This window comes from Athalia rosae, chromosome 7 (assembly GCF_917208135.1).
Source record: "Athalia rosae chromosome 7, iyAthRosa1.1, whole genome shotgun sequence".
Taxonomy (NCBI): Eukaryota; Metazoa; Arthropoda; class Insecta; order Hymenoptera; family Athaliidae; genus Athalia; species Athalia rosae.
This window is the reverse complement of record NC_064032.1, coordinates 8,328,100-8,349,342: the sequence shown is the minus strand read 5'-3', so window position 1 is coordinate 8,349,342 and position 21,243 is coordinate 8,328,100. Positions and strand designations below refer to the sequence as shown.

At 40.2% G+C, this 21,243-nt stretch overlaps 2 protein-coding genes across 2 annotated transcripts; both read right to left on the bottom strand.

The window, feature by feature from the left end:
• Positions 1-304: 304 nt before the first annotated feature.
• On the bottom strand, positions 305-1,804 carry LOC125501878. Its single transcript, XM_048658994.1, has one exon. The coding sequence runs from the start codon at positions 1,802-1,804 to the stop codon at positions 305-307; it is 1,500 nt and encodes a 499-aa protein (XP_048514951.1).
• A 27-nt stretch (positions 1,805-1,831) lies between these two features.
• Positions 1,832-4,558, bottom strand: LOC125501877. The gene is made up of 4 exons (XM_048658993.1): positions 4,457-4,558; positions 3,673-4,011; positions 2,887-3,388; positions 1,832-2,814 (listed from the first exon to the last, which is right to left on the bottom strand). Exons 1-4 carry the CDS (start codon positions 4,556-4,558, stop codon positions 1,832-1,834), a joined length of 1,926 nt encoding a protein of 641 aa, XP_048514950.1.
• Between the last annotated feature and the right edge of the window lie 16,685 nt (positions 4,559-21,243).

The following is a 21,243-nucleotide window of genomic DNA, read 5'->3' as shown; positions in this document are numbered from 1 at the left end:
GTCACTGAATCGCCAGCAATTTTTGATTGAATGGTGAAATTCAGTGCATGTACATCATTATTCTTTGCGGCAAGAATTGCTCGTTGACTTAAACAAGCATAATTTTGATAATTTTCACCAATGTTTGGGAAAACATTTTCAATAAGAGCTAATTATGAGTCTACAAATTGGCAAAAGTCGTTGGTAAGGGTAATTAATCCAGATATCGCATCAACTGGGACTTTTCCATTCCCAACAGCTAACAATTGTTCGGAAAATTGTGCAGCACTTTGATCATTTTGTAGTTGAACTCTCATATTAGTGGTTAGCGATTTTTTTCTACGTTATTCCATACAGGTGATGCCTTCAGGCAAGCATTCAATTCATCTGCGGGCGTTCTACGGGGAATTACTGGCAACGTCTGCCTGAAATCGCCTGCCAACAATATCATCAAGCCGCCAAAGATGTTGTTATTTCGCCGAAGATCCTTCAGTGTGAAGTTAAGTGCTTCAAGTGATTTCTTACGTGCCATTGTGCACTCATCCCAAACATTGAGCTTGCATCGCATCAACAATTTTTCCATTGCACTGGATCGGAAAGTATTGCATGTTGGAGTATCAATTGTGTTTAAATTGAGTGGCAACTTAAGCGCAGATTGTGCAGTACGACCGCCATCTAAAAGAGTCGCCGCAATTCCAGATGATGCTAACGCCAAAGCTATGTCACATCTTGATCGAATAGTGGCCAAAATCAATGAAATGACAAATGTTTTTCCTGTTCCTCCGGGTGCGTCCAGAAAGAATAGACCACCGGTATTATTGTCCACCGCTTGCATTAATGTTTCGTATACTTGTTTTTGCTGTTCATTCAGCAACGGCACATTATTTCGAACGAATTCCTGCAATGTATCAACATTGTATCGCAGCTCTCGATTTAATTCTTGGTTGAATGCATCGTGCATCGATCGATTTGGCGCAATCATTTCTACTTCAATCAGTAGCTTGTTTGCGATAGTCAAGCATTGATCCTCAATCAGAATCAATCCTTCATTGTAGATTTCATCGGTTATTTGGGTGTCAGGATTATTCGTTTGAATGCACAAGCGATGCAAGATATCTTCACATATGTCGTCTGTGTATTTGTTCCATAACTGAATTGGTTGTGAAGGAAAACATGTGGTGATGATAATTGCGAACAGCGTTCGTATTTGGTACGCATTTGATGAAACAACTGAATCCGCAAGTGTGAAATCCCAATGAGAATCGTTCTCCAGCAAACCCAAAAGTTGACATGCTTCTCGATACGTTTGGCATTGGTGGCCATTTACAGTTTTCAAATGCGCAAATGATTTTGGTCCACGTACATTTACCAACAGTAGTCGCAAATAGAAACATTCATCATTTCTAGGATGAACAGTATACATGCGACCTAGTGCATCAGTGGAAAACACCTGTGGCCAATCTGGAACTGGGGTTCCTTGTTTGCGACGTTGGAATTTCTTTGTTGATTGATTCCAAGTGTAATACTTGGGCATTTCAACGTACATCAGCGTCGCTGCGAATGGATCTGCTTCACACATTGCAAAGAAGCTAGTCAATGTTGTCGATGGTGGTCTCTCAGCTCGTTGTGCCGCATTAGCCTCAGTGAAGTACACTCTTTGGCCATTTTCCAAATGCACTGCTAAATGTACTACTGGGATATATCTTTCATGAATTTCAAATGACAATAATCGCCACAGTGCTTCATTAGTACTGGCGTATCTGCCCATTTGGAAGTTGCTGATTTCGTCATTCGCATTTTCCGACGCAATATCAAACACAGCCATGTCGCTGCCTTTTGTTACGTACTTGCACTAATATTTGATTGATTTGTCCGAATGACAACTCTCAACGTTTGCATGTGTTTCAAAAATTCGTGATAGCAGCGGGCAATATGGTACAATGAATTCATTTCCGATCTCAATCTCTTGATTTAGAACTTTAACTTTAATAGTTCGACCATTATCTTCTTTTGAAAGCCGACGATAAACTGGATATCCATCATTCCCTGTGACTGTTTCAGCAACTAACGGTCGCGGATTTCGTTTTGTGCACTTTCCATCAGCCATGCAAGGCGATAATGGATTTAATGCACCGCACGGTCCATGCACCATTTGTTTCGTCACAATGTCGTGTAGATGGGGATCAGCGACTGGATCAGGAATTTCAGCTGATATGATGTCATCCACTTCATTTGAATGTAATTTGTTTAGCAACCAAATTAGGATATGAGAATGCGGTAGTCCACGCTTCTGCCATTCCACCGAGTACATATAACAACGTGTGTCACCAAAAACTCGATACTTAGTAAGCACATCCGTCATAACCTTGAGTTTTTGCTGAAATACTTTGGCGATTATGTCATGGCGATCTTGCGGTTTTTGTCCCGGTTCCAACTCACGTTCAATTTCAGTCCACTTCGGATTGCATGTGAACGTAATAAATAAATCCGGAGTTCCATAATTTCGCACGTACGTTATAGCGTCTTGAGCGTATTCGTGCATGTGGCGTGGGCTTCCAGTATAAGATGATGGGAGAATCGTCAGACGTCCAATATTCTGAACATCACCATCTGAATGAATTACATCACGCAAGTGTATATAGTCCTCAGATCGTAGCTTTGCCTGATTGGATTGGATGAACGCTAAACGTTCGGTCTCGACTTTCACATACATGTCGACAGCTAATTGCTGGAATAGCCGACAGCACTTCAGAATGACATTCTCCTCATGTGTACGAATCATCATACGATACGCATAGTAATTCATTGCGCTTAGATTTTCATTCGGTGATACGCCTGAAAATGCAAAATTAAATGAATCGTTAATGGTAACCAATAATAGCAATAATTAGTGTGTGAATATTGTGCCTGTAATTGAATCGACCATCCTCAACGTGATGTCGTATCCGTCTTGCCCTCGCCAATAAATGATTGGATATTGTAACGCATCGTACAAACGATGTGTCTCGTTTACACGATGCACGATATTGCTTCTTTGCTGAACGACAATGTCTCGCGATTTAGTTTGATCGCCAACAATAATTGCAGCAACATCATTAACGGTGGGTGCATTGAATCTTCGCGCATGTTCACCTGTTGGGGTACAATCCGCTCTTATGACAAATTTGTGCGTATCCGATGGCATTCTTTCGAATGCTGTTTTGAACATATTAACAACAGCATTATTAGCGTGGAAAAATGCTTGCAACTGTTCAATAATTCGTCTCTTTAACTGTTGTGTTCCCTGTATATTGCACCGCACATTCAGCTGATCCACCATCGACGAAATGAAATATATTTGCAGAAATTGATGCGGTTCATCTGGTGTTTGCACCATTGAACCATGCAAATGATATATTTGTCCTTGTATCTGTAATTGCAAACAATCATTTGTTGAAGAATACGGTATCGTGTGTTTGGTGTGTGTGTAGCTTCTGATCGTGTGATGGTGTATAGTGTGTGTTGTATATGTAGTTGTTATGTGTTGCAAATCATTGTGTTGGTGTGAGTGATTGGTTACGTGTGTTGTATCTTTTACCTTGCAAGTCGGCATGAAGCCGCCTTCTCGAATGATATTAGCTCCAAACGAAGTCATGCGAAAGCAGTTATTGTATTCAAGGATGTGTTGAAGAAAGTGGCTGTAATCGGGATCACTTTCAGTGGCTGTGGTGGTTTAAGTAATGGATCCAGTTTGACTTTTCCACTTGCGCAGCACAATCCAGCCGTTTCTCTTTTGAACTTTAACGCATTGCAATATCGGCATATAGTCGTCATTGGTCCAATATCTAAATTTTCATCATCACTGTAGTTCGCAGTGGGATCATATTGGAATGCCAAGCGATTGTATGATGCCAATGATCTTCGTGTGCTCACGCGTTGTCTCAATCGGGCATTTTCTCTCATCATATTTTGTCTTTCTTCGCTTAAGTTCTGTGAATACACTTGTTGCTGGCTTGCATGCTTGTGCGGCGGCCGATGTTCGCACTTCGTACTCTAGGCATTTTGGACTATGGACAGAGTTGTGAATTTAACCTTGAATGCACGATCCACATAATTTACACAGTTCAACTTACCACCTGAAACTCAAATGCCTGCTGTTGTATTTGATTGAAATTTTGCACAATACACGTGATTGATTTGATGGTTTCCAATTTGAATGTTTGGAAATGAATAACTTTTTTTTTTTACTTTTTTTTCACAATTTCACAGTGTACACAATACCGGTTTGTCACATGAAATTAACTTAGCATAGATCAACGCGTACACACAATGTATCACGCATCGGCGCAATCTATTTTCTTCGCTATAAACTTCACGGAGCCCGATACCTTTCCAACGAATGCTAAAACGTTGAAATCAGTTCTTGCGTTCTGGAGTTTTAGCGTCAGGAAGGAAAACCCGACTTATTTTCATATTAGAGATTAACTTTCGAACCAACTGACTCCTCGAAAGTCAGTATCTGGCACTTGACGCATGAATGCGTACAGCGTCCATACAGAGACATTTTTGTAAAACCTGACACTGCTTGTACCCGAGTCATTTTAGATCACTCTCTTCGATTTCTGTTTTTTTTTTCGTCTTGAGATTCTTCTTTGTATCAATAACAAAGTAAGGAGATGCAAAGAGCCAGACTCCGGAAGTGCACTTCTGAAAAATTTGAATAATTTGACAGTGATTCTACAGGAATTTTTCCAAGATTATTAGTCAAGTATGAAAATGAGATTTTGATATTCATATTTCAAATTTCATATTTTTTTGGTTATATTTCGTTTGAAAAAACATGATTGAATGAGTTCAATTACAGTGTTAATTCGTTGAATAAATCGTTGGTACTTCTCTTGGCGAATTTATTCGATTTTAACAATAGGTAGAAAATATTATTATCTCATTTTCGTACTTAGCTAATAATCTTAGAAGAATTCCTAGAACCAGTGTGAGTTTTTTAGATATTCAAAAACTGCTCGTTACAGGTTGGGTTTTTTTTTCTCTCTGCGTTTTCTCTCTTATTAGCTAAATGGAAACCTAAAACAATCAGAAGACCCCCCCCCCCCTCCGGGTCGTCAATGACCTTGTAATAAAAAATCATCAAAGTCGAAGAGACTGAGGCTCGAGGGCTGCTGAGGATGATTTAATCTCGAATATAGTTTATTCTAATTTATTTTCAAGATCATTGGCTTGCTTTAACGCGACCAATGGAATAAAAACTGAAAGATGCTATTTTGTATCCTATGAATAGCTTTTTCTCAAGAATATAAAGAAATTATTGCGTATGTATTTTTAATTTACAATCTTTTGTTCGGAGGTTCTTGCAAGTGTGGCGCTGAAGTGAGGTGTTCAATTGATAATGAATCGGACGATCTCAATACAAAATTCGAGTATCGTATAATTAAAACAGGAGATGGCGAAGCCTGTGGTAAGCGTCAACTTCGCGGTGTAAAAAGGCAACAAATAGCTGCTGAGCTTCACCATAAATCAGTAGATGTATCTAGAGCAGAGCAAAGGAGAGCACTGCAACGTCATGGGGATCCAGATCCACCACTTTTATATTCAGACACGGTGCTCAGGACAGCCAAACACCAGTATATCGAATCCAAATATTTACATAAAAACCCGATAGACGCTCTGAAAATAATGAAGAGAACAGCAGTAGGAAAAAATATCATTCAGAGTATAGGCAACGATCCCTTTTTTATTCATATTTTTTCCAATCATCAAATGAGACTATGGAATCAATATTCGCAAAAAGTTCCTCCTATAATAGACTCGACATCAGGGATAGCAACGAAAATTTTACACGCACCGGGAGAAAAGTCTCATTCACTATTTTTGCATCTTGCCGTAATTAACTGCGAGTTGGGTCAGTTTTCGGTATCCGAAGCTATTACGGAGAGACAGGACTCCGTCACGATTGAACATTGGCTGAAAAGAATTATTCAATCAGCGGGCAATTACCCGATCAAGTGGTGCGTAGATACATTTTTAACGATGTTCTTCCATATTTTGAAAACCGTCCAAAGGGGCGAATCCTACATTTCTCATCTCTCATCGCTTCGTAGTGCCAAATCTCTGTATTTATTCCATCATCCAAAAGAGACGTAGTCGGCTTGTGGTTTTTTTTTCAAGTGGCAGGCTGATCTGTATGGGCTTTAAAGATTCTCGTGAACTGTGCCCGATTCATTCCGTTTTGTTAACCTCTAAATATATTTTGATTCATGTTTAAACTGATCCAAACGGGTACAGAAAAATTACGAATAACTAATTCAGTATCTGGATTGGATATTAGCGTAATTGCCCATACATATACCATAAACATTTATTGTTGAACAATGACATGAAATTTGTTTGAAAATATATCGACAGAATATTACAGTAATGAAAATAGAGTCCTTCTTATGCTCATTATAGAGATTTTGCAATGTAGCAAACACCAATGTGCATTGACTGATTGTAAGTTTACCATTTGCAGATCTGTGACTCCTCGAGGGCCTTGCTAACTGCATGTATATCTGCTTTTACAAATTATTTAACAATCGAAGAATATTGCGATGCATTTAAAACTGACGCTTCATCGATGTGCAACAAAACGTTAGTATCCATAGACGTAGCTCATTATATGAAGCTGTGGGCTAATTTTTTGAAATCGAAAAATCGGCGGATCAAAGTCTTTCACTTAGCAAGTATAGGTCGATTGATTTTAAGTAAGGACGATAAAGATGCCAGAGACTTGATAATAATGCTCCTGACGGTAGCTCTGAGCAAAACTGATGGCAAATTGATGGAAGGCAACAAAGTGACATTATGTGAAAAGTATAAAAATCATTTGAGAGCCATTATAACAGGCCAGTTGCCCCAGTACGAAAGGATGTGTGATGAAGTAGAAACGGACACGAAAAGCGATGACTCTGGAGTTAGTGAAGGTTCAGACGATAAAAAAAATAACGTGATTGAAGGCGTAACAAAAGACAAAAGAGAAAGAATACAAAATCCGAAAACTATAAAAACGTTAAAAATGCCGAGTACGCATTCAATCGCGTGGAAAAAATGGGCTTCAGAAATTGAGTCGGAAGTAAAAACGAAACTGAAAGATGAACTTGGCGACCACGACAATGCACATTTCGATCTAAAAATTGCGGAAAGATTGATGAGAGAAGTTAGATATCTACCAATGTGGTCTAATCTTTACAATACAAAGTTCAACATAGATAATGTTCGCCCAAGTTCGAGTGCCGCAGTTGAATGTGAAATAAAAAAAAAAAAAACAATGTACTGAATAATGGAGAAAAGTATTCGAGAGTAGATGCTACCGTCGAAAAAATTATCAAATTTAATGACGGGAAATTGAGAATCTCATCGGAAAATGATGACATTAAAAGTGACGTGACAATAAACGAAATCGAAGCCAATGAAGGAGTTGAAGAAACCAAAACGCCGAAAATGTTTGAAATGAAAACGAACAATGACACTAATTCAACAATAAATACTAAACCAAGCAATAAGCCATTTTTGAAAAATGAAGAATCATCATCACATAATAAAAAATCACGGGATTATTCCTTACGATTGAAAAAAGTTAATGATATCGTTGTCTTTCAAGTTGAATTGCCAATGCGAGACTTTGGAACATCTGATCTGAAAGTAAGAGTATTCGTCGTAATTACCCCACCGATTGATTGTGTACAATTATCAGTTACATACTTCTCTATTTGTAGTCGCTAACTATACGATAGCTTGACAGTTAAAATATAGTTCTATAAATAAATTGGACTAAATATAATTATGCTCAGTACATTAGGTGAAGTGTCCTTCAATTTTAATGAATTTGAACGGATGACGTTTCACGACGGAAGAGAATCTGCGAAAACTGACCAACAATCGACATCGAATGAGCTAACCAACAATACACAAGAATGTTTAGCTTGTATGCGAGGTGATCAGCCCGAAGGAGCGCATTCTTGTAGGATATGCCTGAAAAAAGTACACACACTACCAGGATGTTCGATAGAAATAGGGAAAAAAGAAGGTTATGGTCAGCGAAGATTGTGCATAAACTGCAACAGCTCGAGAGATATTGAGTATAAACTGGCTTCAACTGAAATAGAAAATCACAGAGGCCTAGCACTGAAGGATTTGAAAAATGGTAACCAGAACGTTAAGAGGAGAAACAGATATTTGGGCCAAAGCGAAGATAAAATTTCGGACATGCTGCTGTATGATTTCAACGATAAAGAAAACTTACCAATTTTGAAAAACGGAAATGCTATGAAGATGAGGTTTGTTACGATAAATGGGGAAAAATATTCTTTCAGGCATACGTGTGCAGTAGATAGCATCTACCAAATTATTTTAGCCGGTGCAATAAATCACGCACATTTCCGAGATTACGTAGTCGCTACAGCTGGTAACAATGAATTATTTGAAATTGTGGCTGCCACATTGAAACAGATAACGGCAAACGGGATAACGGCAAATACTTACAGACTAAGAGGTCGTCTAATGTTGCACTTTAAAGGCATCGAAATTCGTAAAAAGACAATCGAAACCGTTCGATGTGCACTACACTTCAAACTACATTTTAAAAAATCAACCAAGCATTGTACAAAAAATCACATGCGTAAACGAATGCGAAGAAATAATTCATAAAAAGTATTCCATTATTCTCCAAATCAATCAATTGAAGAACAATAAAAACTTTTTCAAAGTCATGAGAGAAAATATGACTAGAAAAAGTCGTTGCATGAACTGCCGAGCAGAAGTAGGGATTGAGATCACTATTGGTAAGTCAACTGTTAGTCACCGGGTCATCCATAATGATAAAATATTTGAAAAACTGAATTTTTCACACAATCGATCTACGTTCATACATTTTAGGTACAATGATATGTATTGAAATCTACGGATTAATCGAAAGGAAGTTATACAGGGTCGCTTGTTTTAAGTGAAACACCCCAATATCTAGAAAACTTTGCGGGATACGAAAAAATATTTCTCGAAAAAGTTGTAGGGTTCAAAAAGGGAAAAAACTTGGTGTTCTTTGAAATTTCCCAAAACGACCTTGTCGAGGTCAAATCGAGGTCAACATGGTTTTTTCAAATGGAATGCCATATTTTCGTTTCGCAAATCAGATAGTGTAGAAAATTTCGCGTAGAACATACATAAAACTTTTTTTTATTGGATCAAAACCTGCGGAGATAACGGCTGATTAGAGGTAAAATGTCAGCGCGTCCACGACTATCTCTTTGGGTGCATGGACTTTCCTTTCCTTTGATTGGTGTTGAAATCTTTCTGTTCAAATTGGAAAGATGAGAACGACAACAACAACAACAGGAACAATAATTATAGCAACGAAAAGTTTCTTTATTAACCGATAATAATTAGCCTGATAGTTAGGATAGAAGCTTATTTCTTTTGGCTTGGTATAAAATTTGTGTTCTAGTATTTCTCGGTTTAATACAATTGGAATTGAAACATTATTCTCCGTAACAATTTTCGAATATCTACATTTTTCTAATTTCACATTTGAACAATTTCACATTATTCATTTATTTCTTGTATAGTTGTTTCCGTTAACTCGACCTACTTGAATATAATTTTTTCCGGCGGTTTTATATTGACAATAATTATCGGTATTTCTCAATCTGTGATTCAAGTTTTTCCAACAACCGTAACAATACGTACTGATAAGAAAATCTTACATCCAATAGAGTGTAAACGAACAACTTCACCGCAAGAAATTTGTCTCTACCTTAGGAGAGGACACAAATGTCACTCAACAATGCGAGTACGCTAATGAGAGGTCAGTCACAAAACGAATTTCTTCGGGATAAGTATACCGAAATCGCGTGTGAAAAATTATTGGCTTTGCGGGATTAACTTTAGTATAAGTTGTAACGTGGCGTTTTCAGCCCCGTTACTACGGGACCCAAATCTCCCAGAAGTTCTTCCCGTTTTTCGTTAATGATATAGAAAACTGCAGCACGCCGAAACGAATCACCAAGGCTAAATTGGAATAAGAGATATTCCGTATATTAAGCTAATTTTCGTTGTTGTTCCGAATATTCTCTTACGTGACCTGGAAAAATACCGACGAGTTGAGCCAAGGACAACCTACGACGACCTCCCGGGCCCTTTCCTCCAAGGATACAACTCTGACGTCATCCGTGCCAATCAAAATACCGATGTGCACTCTTAGCGGTGGACCGGACCACCAGCTGATGACAGCATCGCCAACATCTCCCGCCTCCCGATCTACCGAATCGCTACCGGCGTATAGGACCGCAAGACGACCCGTCCACGATCTCCCGCTAGACGATAGGTGCGTAAGACGCTCTGCTATCGACGAATGGATGCTACGGAAGGCGGCGTATGGGGTGGCATGGATCGAGTAGTGTCACCTCCCGTCCCGTAACTTACTGGCCAGGAGCCAGACCAAAATAACATCTACCGTTCCGGAACTGATCCCGTCACCGGGTAAAACTTGGTAACCTCCCGAGATGACGTTCTGCCTAGGAAGACATGTAGGAGCCGAGGCACAAGTGAGCCCAGGCCTACATTCCGACTCCCGAGACGACATAGGATAGAGTGTTGCTCTTGAAGATGAGGACTCCAAGTGCCTGAGTCGACGCAGCCTTGGATGGCCTTCCGAACGCAGACAGCCAGCCGGTCAGTACTCAAAAGCGAGCGCGGCCGATGAGGAAGCATGGATGATGACGTCAGAGAAGAGGAGAGGCGCCGAATAGGCAAATTCAATTGTCACCCGAAGAATTGCGCCCTAAACCTGTGGCCTAATTAGGAGAGGGAATCGCCAATCCGGACGATTCCCGAGAAAGAAGATCCTGGACACCGGCGCTCAACTCGTCCTACTCTGCGAGATACCGTTGTACCGACAGGACGTTTTTGGTGAGATCCTTCCCCACAAGTTAAGATCTTCCTTTTCCGCTTTCCTAAATCTACAGTCTCTTTACCGTTTTTCACCGAACATCTACCGCTACCGTTGAGTTTAGATTCATTCCCATCCGCCCTTCAGTTTCACCAGTATCTTTAAAACTAGAATCAGTAGTTAAAGTATTTTTATTAGGTTAGAATCAGTGGGTGCCGAACTTCTTCAATAAGGTTAGGTTTCCCACCTTCTGAGAGAGGCACGACGTGGCCACGTGAGGATTGAGAATTGCCTTAAAGTATTACGTATTTTTGTTTGATTGTTTCGTAAGTCGGTGGGTACTAGCCCCACTGCAATTTGGCACGGTCCGGTCCGTTTACGTATTCCGGTCTTGGGCAATTCTGCAATTCCTCCTGGCGCACCTCGTGGCCGAATTAAGTTATCGGACGTTTTGGAATCATCGTTATCTGAGTCTATAGTTTGGTTTTCTACCGTTTCTCCCGTGCATTTGCTGCACGTGGCATCAGTTAATACGTGCAGTCATTAAGTAAAATTTAAGTAATACGTTAAGGAAGCGTCGGTGATATTTGGTGATGCTGTATGGTATTTTGCTATGATTTATGTAATACTCTCTCTCGTATTAATTTGTTATTTTTATGGGTGATTTGTTACCCCTATTAATATTTCGTTCCGTTACGTTCCCAAATAATTTGGAAAATCTATTGTCTGTTACCGTCGAGTAGCCACGGAAAAGCGCTCCGTGTAAAACCGCGCCTTTTCTCCCGCTCGTAATTATCGCACATTCGGATAATTTGTAAAAGGATCAGTAAACTCTCTTAGGCCTTTCGAATATCAAAATTATAATTTCGTACTACCGTAAATGATTTTCTGCTACCGTTAAACGAATTATGTTTCGTTACTCTCGACCTATTGTAAATCCACCGATTCTGTATTTTCCTGCCGAATTTGTTAAAATACAGTATCCCGTAATTACGAATTTGGTTTTGCGTTATCGTTATTCTATTTGCTCCCGAATTGTTGTTGTGAATCCACGCCACTCTACCATTTTTTTCGCTGTTGAACAGCCTGTGCCTAGCCAGCCACTCCGCCGGATCTGCATTCGTTCATTCTGTAACTTTTGTTAATTCGTTAAGTGAAGCGACAACGCGTCTGGCGCCCAACAATCTTTTCGTTCCGTTTTCCGTTTTTCGTTTCTTTCAGATCGCGCTGAAGACACGTGGATGTTTCCCGGGTCCAACCCGCCTGGGGAAAATTAAAACCCTAACGTCGCAGTACGTTGCTACGCTTCTCCCGTCGAGATCAAACTATTTTTTTTTTTTTTATTCCATGTTGGGCGCCAAATCGTTTTAACGATCAATGAAATCCAATGAAATAGAAACTCGGGATCTCAGGGCGTTTGGAAATACATCTTGGGTGAATTGAATGAATTAAGAAACAAGGACACGCAGAAAGAAAGGATTGAACGAGGATATTCATTTTTATCAAGAAACAATGATCAAAATTTGAACATTATAACTAGATTTGGACCGGACTGTTCTTCAAAGGAACAGGAATATTTTTTGATATAATATTTGGATTGATTTTCTAGGATTTATTAATCTAGGTATGAGGGAAAACTAGACAGGCAGAGAGGCTGAAGTTCTGTCCGCGATGCTGTTAATCACCCTTGTTGGTGGCTGTACCCCGTTTCTACCGGTCGAGGGATTTTCATCAAACCTCTGATCGTGACTATTATCTTGAAGTTGAGGATTTCATTCATGTGAATCTCCTCAGAAATATATGGATTGTGTCAGCCGAGACAGGCCGAAGGACCGAGGTACGATCCGCGATGCTGGTCAACCCGACCCTACAAACAAGTGAGGACAGAAGGCCAAGACAGGCAGAAGGACCGATACATTTAGTATTTAATTTTTCATGGCTGTCACGGTTCCTGCGAGGAACTCGTTTTTCAAGACAAACGAATGCATCCTCACTGATTATCACCCATACGGCTTTAGAGAATTATTTTCAATGTTAATAATTTCATATCAATTAATCCTATTTCTCATAGGCTAGGTAGGGACCATCGTGCGGCACGTTACAACGTATACCGTAAGAATCTCAGGAAAGTGAACAACATAGGGAACTCATGAGCGCGAGAGAGAGCTTATGGAAGTTCCGTGAGTGCGAGACAGACAGACTGCCTGCCCCTCCGTTGCCTTTGAGTCCCCACTCCGCCAAATTGTAAACAGACTATCGCTAGAGCTGTGATAGCCTGTTTAAAGAAAATCAATAAAAAAAAATCTGTGATATCAAGAATAATAAGTATTAATAATTGTAATTAGAATCATTAAAGATTTAAATACATTTACATTAACAAAAAAAAAATTATATTTTCATGAGAAAACCTTCATTTTGAATTGGGAACTTTTTTGAAAATTTTTTAATATTCAAAGGAACAAAGTCAATCATATTGATGCTAATGGTTTTTGTTTTATCAATTGTGAGAGAAAAACACTCTCAACCCGAACGCGCTTACTTAGATCACAGCTCTAGCGATGGTCTGTTTACAATTTGGCGGAGTGGGGACTCGAAGGCAACGGAGGGGCAGGCAGTCTGTCTGTCTCGCACTCACGGAACTTCCATAAGCTCTCTCTCGCGCTCATGAGTTCCCTATGTTGTTCACTTTCCTGAGATTCTTACGGTATATGCTAACACAACGCCACTCTTATTTACAGAGGTCCTCTAGACTCGTAGCCGCGTGGTGGCGATGCACCGAATTATGCCAAAATAATCACAGGCCCACGGCGGTAGTCGAACCCTTTATCCTTTTTACATCTTGCCCCAAACCAAGGTATCCGCCTAAATTTTTGACCACAAAGGTTTCACTTCGGAAAAGCATGAATGCCCCAATTATGGATAAATAATGAAATATATCTTACCTTTGTGCCTAATATTTATTGCGGTTCCAACGTGGTACCGAATACCAGCGTGATTCAATTTGCTTATCAGGCATTATTACACAATTAACAATTCGTCACTTTATTTCGATGTAACAAGTGGTTGTGATCACCGTAATTAGTACGGACATTACGCCTACAGTGCGCGGTGCTGAACTTCGGCATGAACAAATGATTTTTTCAATACATGGCAGCGACGCCGTTGCGTAAGGTACCTGCTTTTATCAGTTGAAAGTCATTTTCAAACAAAACCTCGTGGGTGCAAGTTGACTGACAATGAGCTGATTGAAAGAGTAACAAAAAGTGTATAGAAGCGGTAAAAGAAGAAAGTATTCGTTACATATTTATTGTACTATGATATGATCCGTAAGGTACGTCTTGTTATCGGAATACGTAGGATAAAAAAAAATAATAAATAAATGATGATTCTGGGGCAAGGCGTTTGGATCCAGGCGAAACTTGATTCACAATATTGGATGTCACGTATTTACGAGTTATGCTACGCGTTCTCGAATGGTTTCTGGTTATTGCACGTGTCTTCCTTTCGCTAATTTGCGACATGTATATTTTTGGTATATCTCTTGTTCTGACCCAGTCAGGAACACGCTTCATAATAATTGAGCTCGATTTAATATTTCCTCTAGCCATGATCGATTCCTTCTGGGCATTGCTGTCAAAAAAACCAATTCATCACCTATCGACAGCATGTGGTTTTCATGGTCGCGAACCTTTCGTGCGTAACGACCAAACTACGTTGTCGACTATAGGTATATCGCACAAGCGTACTTCGTACATAGCCAATTTTCAGCATACTCATAGTTGTCGGCATAATACCAGATACCGAATTATTTATCGGTATCATTTTAAGAATATTTCAATACAATGTATCATGGGAATTTTCTCGCAGATGGAAGCAATCTTTACGAAACGGGCTCGAACCGAACCCGAATCCGCCGACGAGCGGGTGAATACGAAGGAGGGTCCAGCAGAGGCGACGGCTTCGACCGCAGCGGAGGTGGCAGTTTCGACTGCGACGGGGTCCTCGGGCGAAGCGGCGACGGCGGAGCTCCAGGTGAATGAGGTGACAGCTCCATTCCCTAATAAGAATAGTTATTTTCACGTGAATTTATTCATGTTACGAAGGCATAGAAACCAAGTCTTTAGCTTGTGAATAGCATTTTTGGTATATTGTCGTGCGTTTCGTCAATCCGAAATGCGTGACAATTCTATCTTCGCTTTATATTTATTCTCGGTTTATGAAAACACCAGTTATTTTTTCGGAGAGTTCGAATATCTACGCAATTTCAATAACAAAAAAATCGTGACTCTTCAAAACCAAATCATCGAAGGAAAATTATGTAGCACTCAGCTTCACAATTCAATCAATCTTGGTTTAGTGGAATAAAACTCCATAATTTTTTGACTAACATTTTTCGGAAGAAATATATGAAAACTCACAATTCCATGATTTATAACAACGCTTCCCAGTTCGCACTTTTTGATAACATAATCTAATATTTTTATTTTTTTAGGGCCTCCCGTCATGGAACCATCGGCACCCCCGCATCCTACTGCAGACGACGTTTACCGTCACCGCGGGAAGCGTGCCGGCCGGCATCTTTCGGAGCTGGACGGTTCCTACGGCTGGGGGAAAAGAGCGACGGAGAGCGAGGATGACGCCGCAGCAAAGCCGGCTGCCAAGCGTGGGTGGGGTCAGGGGTGGCGCGGCAATGGTCAGGAGGGGCAGAGCAGGGGGGACAGGAGAGACGGGGTAGGGATAGGGCGGGCAGTGACAAAAGCACGTCCTTATCAGGGGACAGCTCCTATTGCGATAACAGAGTGAACTTCTGAGTATTACAAGTAACTTATTCTGTTATCCCAATCGACCGACTTGGCAGAACTGTAAACCAAGACCACAAAGTCACGGTAGGTCAAATTCTCGGCAGCTGAATTATTCATATTGGTATTACTATCCACGAGATGAAGGATTGTTCATCTTCGGATGAATAGTTCTGATTCTTGTGGATGAGAATACCGATATGGACAAGTGAACCACCGAGAATTTAACCTACTGTGCATTTCTGGTTGTGATTCACATTGTACCGAGCTCGTTGGTTCGGCAGTTATGATTTTCAGGTAGGTGGGTTGTTCAGAAATAGGGAGAAAATGGGGTTGGGAGTATGGGGTTGGATATATACATGCATCTCATATATTTCCCGTATTTTCTAATTTGGGTCTTCGCCCACGCCATTGCCACCGACTCAGCTGTAAAGTAAACAAATGTAGTGTACGGTAGCTGCTCGAGAGCGATCTTGCTCTCCGACAACCCACCTAAGCCTTGAGATAGTCTGTGATATATTTGAAGGATATTACTAATCCGGAATTGTGATTCTCAATGGAGCAAGTATAACTGTGAGAAGATTAGAACTTCGACATGTAAGATTTGCAAACCATTGGAATCTGCTAGTTGCCCTCGCCAAAGACTCAGCTGTAAAGTAAGCGAATGTAGTGTATGACAGCTGCTCAAGAGCGGTCTTGTTATTCGAAAAATAGCCGAAGCCGTAAAAAAAATTGTGATCTATTTTGAAGGATCTAATATGTTGTACTATGCATATCAATGTTATTACTCTTGAAAATTGTCCGGTAAGACGTTTTATGTTTTTTGTAATGTATGTGCTTTGTGTACGGCATGAATATTAGGAATACATAGGGTCTGTTTATTATAGTTAGTTTGCTATGTCTTGTTCTACGAATATTTATATGCTATAGTGAAATATTTTGACCGGATTATAACTTGTTATCATTCGAATCTCAATTTAGGATGTGTATGAATGCACCATCAATTTCATGCCTGGAATTACTAATATGAAGTTGAAATATGCTACCATCTTGCTTATAGTTTTTCGAAATTCTGAAATAAATATCACCTACATCATTATTGTTGGTGTTGAGAAAAAAGCAATACCAACTAATCTATTACAGGTAAAGAAGGAAAGTAAGTTAGCGACAGTAAAGAGGAGACTAGAAACATCTAGACATAAAAGGCAGAGAAGATAGTAGAAATTACTAGAGGAGAAATATACTAGAAAGATCTGGACTATAGTACAAGAATATATAAAGAGCGCTATTGTACCATGTTAGTCAGTCAGTAGGTAACAGTAAGCTGTGTCGAACACCAAAGATCAAATACTATTCAAAATTAAAATAAAGATTGAATAAGGAGTTGATTTTATTAAGTACATAAACCTAGAATCTCTAACAGTTGGCAAATTTTGCAATTAGACTCGTGCCAATCGCAAAATCAGAACTGTTCTAACATTCAGACATGCGAAATTACAACAGATATCAATTCCGCAAATACGAATCCAGAATGGATTCATGATACGCGGTTGGAGCGCGCGGTGCAGCGGAAAATTTCAACACTAGTGTACCGTATGTGGGCCTGTCTAAAGACAATATGGCCGACCGAAAAGCGTAGAGTTGTCGGATATTTGCTAGTTTTAAGTATTCGAGCGTATTTTAGACTTTTCCAAAAAAGTAAGAGGTGTATTTTCTTTTATTCATAGCTAGGATAGTGCGCTGGGTAGTCAAAGTGGTGAGCAAGTAATTTTATAGTTTTTTACTTTTAAAACCTGATTTTTCCGACCAGCGCACATTCCTACCGAAGAATAAAGAGATATGCACCTCTTGCTTTTCCGAATACGTCGATATCACGCCCGAATAGTTAAAACTTTGATATCTCGCTTTGAAAATGATACATACATATGTTGGTATCCAAGACCCTTGAAGATAACAAAAACATAAATCATCCGATGCATAACATAAAATTATAAAGTGATGGAAGTGTTTTTCCCGGAAGACTAAGATAGCTATTTGGATAACCAATAGTACGCTGAATTAAAATACGAAGCTATTTGTGACGACTGATTCACCAAATAATAAAATAGAAAAAAATTCAGCTTCGAGCAAATCACGGCAAAGTTCTCTACAAATACTAATGAAGGAAATGTGGTTTTTTGTGTGAAAAAGATGAGGGCCCTAACATTTAAAAACCCTGAAATTGTTCCAGGTATGCTTAATGACTGAAATATTCCCCCCCCCCCCCCCCCTCCCTCTACCCGAAACTTTGAACGCAACAATCTGTATCCCTGAATAACGACGAGCATTCAATTTATATGACGATACCCAACAGTTTCTGTTTTTTTATCATGCAATGCATTGCTCAGACAGAAAAACATTTAGAAAATACAATGCTTACCTCGTCTACGAATACTATGTATCGAGATATGAACTGAAAGCTACAAGGTGGTTTCAAAAGTTGGAGAAAATAAAAACAACTATACCCGTTATAATTGATTCAAATCAGTTGATTAGAGAGCAGTGAGAGATAGACTCAAGAAACTTGAAACGAATATGGATTTTACAGTATAAAATGTCATGCTAGAGAGACAAAAACCACTTCGGAAAAGAATTTCAATAAAATGCCAATTACTTTGTATTATCAGGCAACAGCACAGTGCGGAAGGTAAAGAGTACTCAGCTCTCATTGGTCAATGCCCTACTAACTACACATGTACTCAAAAACGAGGCGGTAGAATTTAGGCGCTTACGTCCTTATTCAGTAGTGTGTCCACCAACCATGATTTTCGAGTACAATATGCATTCGACGGTTCATCGAACCAACAATTGCCTCAAAATACTCTGGCCTAGCGCGTAGTTCTTCCCACTTCGCTTTGACTCGAAGATTCAGGCCTTCCTCCCACTCTCTGGCAACAGGCCTCCAGCCTCGGACCATTCCAGACCAACAGTTTTCCATTGGATGGAGATCCGGGCATTTGGCTGGCCAGTCGAACCGCTGCAGTTCTGGGTGTGCTCTGTACTAGTCCTGCACGCTTCGGGCTCTGTGCACTGCGCTATTGTCCTCAACAATACGAGTCATGGGCATATCTTGGGCCGGGTATATTGCCCTGACAGAAAGAAGCAATGCATTTTCTAGAATATCAATGTATTGCTCGGCGTTCATGTTCCACGTTATTTACACTAATTTTTCTGGACCAGCAGCCGAAATCCACCCTCAATACGCTGCACTTACGCGTCCACTGTGATGCGCCGCTACAACATTTTGAGAATTGTAGCGTTCCCGATCTTCCCTACACTAATTCAATCGGCCATCCTTATCCGAGAAAAGAACTTTCTCATCGTCAAGAACTGCTATACTCCATTTCTCGTCGGTGATCGTCAGCCCTTGGAGTGCCAAGCTGATCCGGTCTTCCCGATGTCCGTTGGTGAGGTCCATCTGCTTCACCACTCTCCTGCACGTCAATCCTGCTTCCTTTATTCGGGCTCGGACGATCCAGGGGCTGGCAGCGACTCCCACGGTGGGACCGACAACGGTTGCTGCCTGAAACGGATCAGCTCTCACCTGTGTTACAATAATACAGCTGATGAAAAAATAATTGTTTGAAGAAATGCATGGATCCAAAAACAAGAGAAGAAATCAATAGGCCTGATGAAGAAAAACAGACCTGATCCTCAACAGCTGTAGTTTGGCGAGCAGCACCATTGCCTCTTTGATGGTCCTACAGTCCCGCGATGCCACCTTCTCTGAACTTTTGGATCCAGCGCTTTGCTGTAGAGACGCTGATATTGACTTTGGCTACAAAGATCAGATGGTCACAAAAATCGATTATATTGATTGATCAAGACAGCTTCTTCTACTCTTCATGAATTATTTCACCTGCTATCGCTGGAACCGACACACCGGACTCCCAGAGTCCTCTCATCTGCCCACGCTTGGTTTAATCCATTTTATCACGAGATTCATTACTTTCGATTTTTTTGCGTAATGCAATATGAATCTCCTTAATAACGCATTAACAAGACAAAAGAGTAGTGAAATCTCGTGTTTAAATGTTTTTCAGTTGCGCATGCACTTGTTTCTCGCGCGTTGTCAATTGTTTTTGAATCCATCCCTGTTATTGGTAAATCACCCGCAGCTTTTGCATTCTACTAATGATACATTTCTCACTTCTAATGATTGACCTATAGACTCGAAACCATCGACCGAGCATTTAGTCGGCTGCAGTATGGCTGCAGTGGAGCCAAGACAGAGAAAGCGAACACGCTCTATCTCTCTCGCTCAGGTTATATGAAAAGGGAACTGGAGGCGGGTCTCAACCCCTCTATAGACACTTTCGCACATTATATGACACTGATCTGAGTGTTTACACGCCATACCTTTGCCTACATGCGGTATAGTTCTAACCTTTTCTCATCTTTTACTCGTCATATGTGTTGCTTTCGTTCTTTTTGGATGCAGTTTGTGGTGATGTTAGGGAATGGAAGAACATAAATGAATGATCAAACGATAATAATGCCAGTGTTCTCATTCAGTACGTGTCAACAGATAAGAACAGTGACTTAAATTTACTACTCAAAAATAAATAAATATTATTGGTCAGCAAATAGGATCAACTTGTTGTGGTGTGCTCTTATTCTAGAGAAGCAGTCTCGTTCAGAAGCTGCCTCATGATGAAGCCGAACCTGAAAATATTGCCTGAGAATTGCACAAATAAGCTGATGTCGGTAGTCTGACAGCGATTCTTGATCAAGCATGTGATCGGCATTGACAAATATGTTTTGCGGCAAAATTCTCAATGCTTGCCGTATAAGAGTAGTGCAGATATCTTTAACAACAAATATATTTGGTGTATTCCTCAAGATCTTTTCGGCAACTTTGCAGACTACTCCAACATCGCGACTGACAATGAGTGTGATCAGTTTTCCTCTGCATTTTCGTTTCTGCAGCAGGCACGAAGCAGAATCCATCATAAGGCTTTCGATACATAGTTCGCAAGTTATTTTTCTCCGGATAAACCGAACAAGGTATCCGGCAATGTAGGATACTTCTTCTGAAGCGTACTTATTCCAACACCATCCTGAGGGTGCTTGATAATCGTGGTCCAAGAATACGATGCTAGTTAATTTAGTGACATCAAAAGTATCGTCTGATTTGGCTGAATTTTGATCATTTTCTGTGCCAGGTGCATGTAATAACAGTGTTTCTGTTCAATTTTTGGAAGGTAAATTAATCTCACCCTAATTATTTAGTATAAATTGAGTTTATTAGTCCGTAGAAGTGGTAGGCGTGTGGCTGCAAGCGCTCTCCGATCGAAATAGTACAACAAAAATATCCTCATGCGACCAACAAGGCCTTCTCGCAATAGATCGCGCAAGTGCATTCAAGGCTAGTTGTCCTCTTATCCCACACAGTGTTAATCATTTACGCGCGCATCTCTAATGATGCACACAGCGTCTTAACAGTGTCGTCACGGGAAATACAATCGCCTGACATAGGGATCATGTCATTCACATGTGTCATCAAGTGCT

Excerpts from the sequence above, each read along its gene's own strand:
- LOC125501877 (XM_048658993.1), bottom strand. The coding sequence starts at position 4,558 with ATGACTCGGGTACAAGCAGTGTCAGGTTTTACAAAAATGTCTCTGTAT. Across the intron at positions 4,012-4,456 it reads TACTGACTTTCGAGGAGTCA|AGTACGAAGTGCGAACATCG; the intron begins GTTGGTTCGAAA and ends CAAAATGCCTAG. Across the intron at positions 3,389-3,672 it reads AACCACCACAGCCACTGAAA|ATACAAGGACAAATATATCA; the intron begins GTGATCCCGATT and ends TTGCAATTACAG.
- LOC125501878 (XM_048658994.1), bottom strand. The coding sequence starts at position 1,804 with ATGGCTGTGTTTGATATTGCGTCGGAAAATGCGAATGACGAAATCAGC.